Below are 9,011 nucleotides of genomic sequence, written 5' to 3'. Positions count from 1 at the left end.
TGTCACCACGTTTCATCTGTGATATAGTTTAGGCTTTTTTAATCGACACAGTAACAAAATACTATTCACCACGAAATTGTTAAATTTGGAAAAATATGAGCACTCTCTGTTTCGATTTTAAATGTATCGACACTAATAAATAATGCTTGTGTTCATCATCAATGATGTAATTGGCCACCTGGTAACTTGAACAAACGGAACATGAATTTTAATCGGATCTAACTACATACATCAATACTTAAGCGTTTCACTGCCTCTAGATCAACAGTAAACATGTAACAATAGCTGAGTGCTACTTTGAATACTGAGAAACTTCTCTACATCTTCTTGCCATTTTAATCTAAGCATCATTTTAAATAACAAAAACATTAAATGATCTTGCATTGACCTTTTCATGTTTTAATATCTAACCCAGTTGTTTATGATACCTATATCCGCTCATTTCCATCACAAAAGAGACGTTCTATTTGTAGCGTCGATGGTACGGGTAATGCTAGCTTTTTTAGTCTGCGCATACTTTTTTATATTGTCAGGTACAAGAGAGGTGTAATTTGCTGGATAGAGTGCAACACTAAACTGAAATGGTGTAGCTGTAGCAACACATAGTCAAATAATAATCGAAATCAATAAGCTGGGTGATGAAACTTGTTGATATTTCCAAATGTATTCTCCAGAGTTATGGCCAATGTTAACGTACAGGTAAATATATGCATTGATGTTTATATTTGATTTTTGAGTCCTAACGAATTTTATTCCACTGATTGTATTTGTCAATCATCTCTTTGTTTCAATTGATTTGACAAACTTTAATGGTGACGCTAATGGTAAATAATAAAAGAAATATTCGAAAAAATAACCAAGATAATAAATTCTTGTAGATGTTTTCAAAGTTGTTCACCAGATTTAAAGCCTATCTACAATGTTGGGTAAATATATGCATTAAGATTGATTTTTTTTATGAGTCCTATCGGTTTGTATCGGTTTGTATTCCTATCAGAGATACCTTTGATGACCTGTGTGGAACAGACAAAAACATCAATGTCTAAATTAAAAACATACTTCTTATAAACTCTATTTTGTCTTTAGTCATTTCATTTATGAACAAAAATCATGCAAATAGACTTGGGCTTACCGGAGAATGTGTTTTTTCGCCTTTTTTCTTGTCGCCACCGACTTTGCGTTTTTCAAACTAAAAACAGAATTGTACTTGTTTCATCGAAGGCTTGTTATTAATGAACACATCACAAAATGCACAAATGTGCTATTTTACAAATGATAGTTCCTTTCATAATAAAATTGGGATTTGAACGTATTTTAATCGAATGTTTAGCTGCGAAATAAGATTAATATAGCAGTTTTACTGTAGAATTTTGCTTTCTGGATTCAAATAACCAAGCCTTTTTTATCTGAAATATCGTTTGCACAGATTATACTTGATTAATTTAAGTATGAATACGATAGATTTTAATTGAGAAATGTAATTTGCGTTTGTAAACAATGAAATAATCTAACAATATTCGAAATAACTATAACAGCTGAGGGAATTCTTATTAATCTGTTAACAGGATAATGATTATAATATGGTTATACTGGGATTGTAAATGTTATTTGCAAGTACAATTTTAAATGGAGGAAATGTACAATCCATGACTGTATTAATATTCTTATCAATATGATTCTAAATATGTATATAATACATAACGGAATATCCTTCCGGAATGATAATTATATGTATATTTATTACATTTTTGCCAGTGAAATATCGAATTATATCAACTTGATAAAACTGATATCTTTCACACTGTGACAAATATTAAAAGTGATATTTTCACAGTGTGAAAATATCACTTTTTGATATTGATCAATCATAACGGTATCTTCTATTCGCTGCATTCAAAGGCAACGATTGTTTTGTTCAGATTCAAATGAAGCGACGGTAGAAAAAGTGGTTGTTATGGTAAATGTTTGGTACACACACTTAAATATTTACATAAATATACAATTTATAACATTTTTATAAGCAATAATACCAGAAAATGGCAGAAAACGTCGGAATTGCGTTGAGTATCCCATTCAAAATAACAAATATATTTGTAATTACTGACGACACCATTAAATATCCTCTATATATTGATAGAATAATAATATATGTATCAATATTAAATTTGTGATAGAGGTCATTGGTTTGAGTTTGGTTCAGGTTCATTCATGTTGACGTGTGTATTAAATAATCATATGCGAAATTTCCTTCTCAATTTCTAGCCATCCGAACTTTTATCGATTGTTGTTCTGTCGCAATTGGGTTTTTTTCGTGGTAGAGAAATATTTTTCTTACTATCAAAGTTTGTCAAATGTTCATTTGTTATCAAGTAAGAAATTATTTCGAATACAATATCAACGTCGCTCGTACGTACCGAACCAGGTGAGGTTGAGTAAGGCCCCTCGGAGCTGGTTTCGAACATTCTTTTTTCATCCTGAAATTATGAATTATATCAAATTGTATCAGATATCCCTAGGTGATCTGCCTGTTAATGTGTGTATGATATCAGATAAAATCACAAAATATTTCCCACTGTATTACAGTCGATTATCATTCATTGCTTTTCCGGAATTAGTGGAGATTTTGTATTCGAGACATGACAATATTCAGGAAATTATGTTGTGTGCATTGGGTTTTTTTCTGTTTCCTCTATTAACATTCTTAATTCAAAGTTCACATATGTGATACAAATAGATTAATAGTGTCTTATTTTACAACTAATAATACTTGTTTCATCATTCGTATTTCGTTGATGGGAAAAGTACATATGTATGTGTAGAGACTGAAAATTCTAAACAGTTATGTGAATATATGGTTACATGGACCTTAGAAAGTAATACTAACCGAGTCGAAGTCGAGGTCAATATAACTTCCTTATGTCCGAGTAACCACATATTCAATTAAACAAAAGTCAATCATTGCTTTATTAGATGCTACATAAAGTTTTAATCTCGAACAATATCAAAAATATGGAAATTGTACAGAGAAAAACACTGCATCTGGCAGGGAGCATTGTATCGTTAAAAATGAATTGACGTCATAAAGTGGATATTAACCTGAGGCTTCTTAAAATAGTAACACCCAGTTATTATCAGAAAGCATCGACGTCCATGTGATTATGATCCAATCAATGAATATGTAAGAAATATATGTGTGTCATATAAGATGAAATGCAATATATCTCCAAATATATTCATGAATATCCGATAAAGGATACAGCTAATTTCTTAAATCTCCTTTCAGATGTACATTTGTACTCGTGTTGACCTTCGTCTGGAAAAGCCGTAAAATAACGCTCCTTTAGTCCTGACTTTTATAGGAAGTAATATTTAAATAGGTAAAGATATAAATAACAGGTCTGACATGTGATCATTTTATTTTTAACATCGGAGGTTATTCTGATCTATATAAAGTAGGTCAAAGATGTTTGAATGACCTGATTGTCAATTCTTCCTGAACACTCACAGTATGTTTTATAGGAGGCGACACAGTTAACCCTTCCACCCCTTGCCGTACAAACAAAGTTATCAATTTCATTATCGGTGTTAACATTATAACGCATTTTTCATTCTCTCCTACTGGTCTTTTCATTTAAGTCTTATTATACGAGAAAAAAAAATGATAATCATCAACAAGTCAGATAAATTCTAATATAAATCTTAAAATGAAGTGCGTCACGTAATCTTATTCACTCACCACTGATTGCATTTGTCAATCATCTCTTTGTTTCAATTGATATGACAAACTTTAATGGTGAAGCTAACGGTAAATACTAAAAGAAATATTCGAGAGAGCAAAAAAAGATAATAAAAATCTTGTATATGTTTTCAAAGGTGTTCACTAGATTAATATATGCATTTAGATTTATATTTAATTTTTTGACGAGTCATATCGGTTTATATTCCTATCAGAGATACCTTTGATGACCTGTGTGGAACAGACAAAAACATCACTGTCTAAATTAAGAACATACTTCTTATAAACTCTATATTCTCTTTAGTCATTTCATTTATGAACAAAAATCATCTTAGCGTTCTTCAAACTAAAAACAGAATTGTACTTGTTTCATCAAAGGCTTGTTATTAATGAAGACATCACAAAATGCACAAATAAGTTATTTTACAAATGATTGTTCCTTTCATAATAAAAATGGGATTTGAACGTATTTTAATCGAATGTTTAGCTGCGAAATAAGATTAATATTTGCTTTCTGAATTCACAATGGTACTATAATAATGCAATTTTGATTTTTCAATATCACTGCTTTATATTATTCTTGCTGTTTGCACGAACCTGCTTACTAATGTATGTATATAGTTTTTGCAATTAACAATTTTTTAGCATATCAACAATCTGCTATATACATGAATATAAATGAAAACTTCTTTTTTAACAGATATAAAACCACCTATATAGGTGAGATCTAATTTACTGGTTGATTTCACATATGATTATATATGCGTTTTTTAATAACCAAGCATTTTTTATCTGAAATATCGTTGGCACAGATTATACTTGATTAATTTAAGTGTGAATACGATAGATTTTAATTGAGAAATGTAATTTGCGCGTATGTATACAATGAAATAGTCTAACAATATTCGAAATAAATATAACAGCTGATGGAATTCTTATTAATCTGTTTACAGGATTATGATTATAATATAGTTATACTAGGATTGTAAATGTTATTTGCAGGTACAATTTTAAATGGAGGAAATGTACAATCCATGACTGTATTAATAATCTTATCAATATGAATCTAAATATGTATATATACTTCCCGAATGATAATTATATGTATATTTATTACATTTTTGCCAGTGAAATATCGAATTATATCAACTTGATAAAACTGATATCTTTCACACTGTTACAAATATTAAAAGAGATATTTTCACAGTGTGAAAATATCACTTTTTGATATTGATCAATCATAACGGTATCTTCTATTCGCTGCATTCAAAGGCAACGATTGTTTTGTTCAGATTCAAATGAAGCGACGGTAGAAAAAGTGGTTGTTATGGTAAATGTTTGGTACACACACTTAAATATTTACATAAATATACAATTTAGAACATTTGTATAAGCAATAATACCAGAAAATGGCAGAAAACGTCGGAATTGGGTTGAGTATCCCATTCAAAATAACAAATATATTTGTAGTTACTGACGACACCATTAAATATCCTCTATATATTGATAGAATAATAATATATGTATCAATATTAAATTTGTGATGGGGGTCATTGGTTTGAGTTTGGTTCATGTTAATTCATGTTGACGTGTGTATTAAATAATCATATGCGAAATTTCCTTCTCAATTTCTAGCCATCCGAACTTTTATCGAGTGTTGTTCTGTCGCAATTGGGTTTTTTGGTGGTAGGGAAATATTTTTCTTACTATCTAAAGTTTGTCAAATGTTCATTTGTTATCAAGTAAGAAATTATTTCGAATACAATATCAACGTCGCTCGTACGTACCGAACCAGGTGAGGTTGAGTAAGGCCCCTCGGAGCTGGTTTCGAACATTCTTTTTTCATCCTGAAATTATGAATTATATCAAATTGTATCAGATATCCCTAGGTGATCTGCCTGTTAATGTGTGTATGATATCAGATAAAAACACAAAATATTTCCCACTGTATTACAGTCTATAATCATCCATTGCTTTTCCGGAATTGGTGGAGATTTTGTAATCGAGACATGACAATATTCGGGAAATTATGTTGTGTGCATTGTTTTTTTTCTGTTTCCTCCATTAACATTCTTAATTCAAAGGTCACATATGTGATACAAATAGATTAATAGTGTCTTATAATAACTCTTATTTTACAACTAATAATACTTGTTTCATCATTCGCATTTCGTTGATGGGAAAAGTACACAACGTAAGTGCAGGCAAATTCGCCTTGCACCCAAATTCGCAACCCTGTGACGAAAATGCCATATGACGTCATAATACATAAGATGTGACGTAGATAACGTCACCATAGTCTTCAATACAGTTAAAGCCTTCAAAAATTTTGACAAGAAGAGGTATAAGATGGGAAAAGTTATTTCATTAATCAAAACAGTTATGAAATAACGCAACGAATCTTAAAGAAAATGTTCTGTGCGGCAGGCATATGCCCAGAACTTCAAGGTTCCAAACAATTTCAGAAATCGAATTCGCGAAAATAACCCCTGGGAAGAAATTCCGTTCACATAGTCGCAAAATTTACATTCGCGAAATTAAATAACTATAAAGTATTTGTATTGTTTTAATTTCACTACTTTCTCGGTCGTGAAACTCCAGTTCATTTTCAAGCATGTGATATGAATATTGAAATAAATGTATATGAGCGTATTATTACCCTATGGAAATATTAAAAACGCTTTACTTACACAAGAAATAATATTGAAAATTTGATAACTTTGAAGTGTAAAATAGACCCGCCCATATTGAATGGGACATCCGATATCCTTAAAAACGCCAAATATGTGAAATTCTTAGTTAACTCACTGTGATCTTGCCGCAAGAGAGAATTAATATATCGTTTGAAAGTATTTCAATGCTTATTTTCTACAACTTAATCAAAATGTATCCATTATTCCTTCTTGTATTCATTTAAATATAAAAAAAAAATCAAGAAACAAGACATCGGTGTGTGTATGTCCTATGCTGTATTGTAAGTAACCAAAAGCGAGTTACCTCCCTTTAATTACTTTATCGTTTACATATATGTATTTTCATTTCAAAATATCTATAAAATATATTTAGCTATAGTTCTATAATATTCTTGCAATACTCTAGCCACCTTTTGAAAGAATTTATATAGGCTTTCCTGTTATTCGATCCATTTGACCATAACACCATGTCAATAAAATCTGTTGAAATGAAATCAATTTTGTGAAACGTTCTTTCTATGTATACCGTCATCACGCAATATTAAGTCGTCATAGCTATGTCATTATTAGATATAGCTATGTCGTTAATATCAAAACGCAATATCGATATTACGAGATAGTAAGTATTTTTCAAGACAGATATTTTTTTATTTTATGAGCCGTACCCGTTCCCATAGACATCAGATGAGTTTACAGTCTAACAAGATTTACTGATGTCATGAAATAATCATTACAATATACAATATTAAGTTACAAATATATACTGCAAAACCATTCACAACAAAGTCCGATCTCCATAAATTACAAGCCCTACCAGGATCATGTGCTTTTTGCGAAGACACATAGTTTATTCTATTGTAAAAACTATTAATCAGAAAATAGCTTTATTTTGATATGATTTTGTTTTACCGACGGTGTCCACTAAAATCATCTCTGAATGTATTTTATGTTTATTTTGCTTTTTAAAAAAACAATATTTATGTTTTCCATATATTTATGTAATGTTCGATACTGTTAATCTGACAAATTATCAAGAACAAAAGAAATATAAAGCAGAAGTAACGGGACAGTTATATGTGAAAGGTAATGCTTGTAAAATAATGTACTTTGTAATGTTGCAAGCGACCTTTAAGATTGCTTGATGCTGGGTGTAAGCGGCCTTAATAAAAGTACTTAACGAACGCCATCTTGATATATGTGTGTTGTGACTTTTCAATGCTTCGTTATTATAATTGCATACATGTTATCATAAAAAAATGACAAGCTTATGACAAATATTGGGACAAGTGTGTGAGAATCAATATAAAGCTGCCTATATGAATGTTTTGTATGTTAGAAGGACGAATTAGTTCCGTGATGCAGTGTAATTCATTTACGCATTATCTATACCCAAAATTTAGACATGTTACGTTCACCCTTTAGTAATTCTGCTGTTAAGGATACCTGTTCCACTGTTTACAAAACGCTAGAGAGTTCCGATGTAGTTTTTCGAACATACAGTAACCTTCACTGAGCTTTGTTATGGATACAACTGTAGCGCGGCTTGGCCAGGTTACTACTGTTGACTTAGTTGGTCAGGGCGATAGTACATGTATATTAATCGTAAACACAGGGTTCCAATCCAGGTCTGACCCTGTTACATTTTTACACTCCGAACAAAGTTTTCTTTTTCATAAAAGTCTCTAAGGATTTTCCCGCTGATTATTTAGCAATGCTTTAGTCTTGTCGGAAAGAAGTTTCCAGGAAATAGTTACTGTTTTTAGCGGTGATACGGGGATCCTCGATTATTTATGTAATATAAATGTGACCGTTTGATCTTACCCAAGGTTCATCAATGTGCAATAAGACATCGTACAGTTGACAATGATTCATACTCTTATACGATTTAAACTTATTATTACAAATAAACAGTTATCGTATCTCCATTGATTTTGTCATAACATTTACCAGGGGTGAGCGTAACCATCGAAATTTCTAGGATGATTGTTATGGGGATCAATGCCTCTACGTCAAGATTTTTAATAAAAAATAATTTTTGTTTTTGATAAAGCAATGACATTCTTTAATTGTGACATAACATGAACTAGAATAGTGTTAAGATCACTTGTACTTACCGAAGATTCGGTGGTAAACTGACGACGGAAAAGAGGTTGTTTCTCCGGTCCTTTTGGCCCATCCTGCGGCGCTTTTTTCTGAAAAACACCAAAACAAAAAAGAAATTGAAAATGACACCTAGAATATTGAACACTGGGAATATTTCGCCCTATAATGTTTTCCCTTATCTTTATTATTTAGGGCCACTGTCGCCCAGGTATGCTTTGTATGTATATTCACAGATATGCAGATTTTGTCTTCATTACGAATGATATTCAAAATATTCAAATTTAAGAATAATAAAAATTATAATAAAATATGAAAAATGAAGATAGTGAGAATCATCAAGTGATGAAGGATGTAGCAAGTAATTACTTACCAGAGTAAAACCCGAGGCCAAAGAGGCCAGGCAAACAACAACAACAACTAGACAGAGCTTCATCGTGTGTCCAAGACTTCAAGGTGAAGATAGCTCTCTAAGACACATC

The 9,011-nt window shown here is 31.1% G+C and overlaps 1 protein-coding gene across 1 annotated transcript in view; it reads right to left on the bottom strand.

Moving 5' to 3' along the window:
• Positions 1 to 9,011, bottom strand: part of LOC110449737 — a 25,589-nt gene extending 16,578 nt beyond the window's left edge. Inside the window, exons 1-5 of the mRNA XM_021496793.1 lie at positions 8,903 to 9,011; positions 8,544 to 8,621; positions 5,524 to 5,583; positions 2,415 to 2,474; positions 1,133 to 1,189 (exon numbers count right to left, since the gene is read on the bottom strand). Of these exons, the coding sequence (XP_021352468.1) occupies positions 1,133 to 1,189; positions 2,415 to 2,474; positions 5,524 to 5,583; positions 8,544 to 8,621; positions 8,903 to 8,965 (318 nt within the window). The 5' untranslated portion in view covers positions 8,966 to 9,011. The remainder of the gene's footprint in view (positions 1 to 1,132; positions 1,190 to 2,414; positions 2,475 to 5,523; positions 5,584 to 8,543; positions 8,622 to 8,902) is intronic.

Source organism: Mizuhopecten yessoensis, unplaced genomic scaffold, assembly GCF_002113885.1.
Source record: "Mizuhopecten yessoensis strain PY_sf001 unplaced genomic scaffold, ASM211388v2 scaffold4805, whole genome shotgun sequence".
In the NCBI taxonomy this organism is placed as follows: Eukaryota; Metazoa; Mollusca; class Bivalvia; order Pectinida; family Pectinidae; genus Mizuhopecten; species Mizuhopecten yessoensis.
Note: the sequence above shows the minus strand (reverse complement) of the source record. Positions and strands in the feature narration are given on the sequence as shown.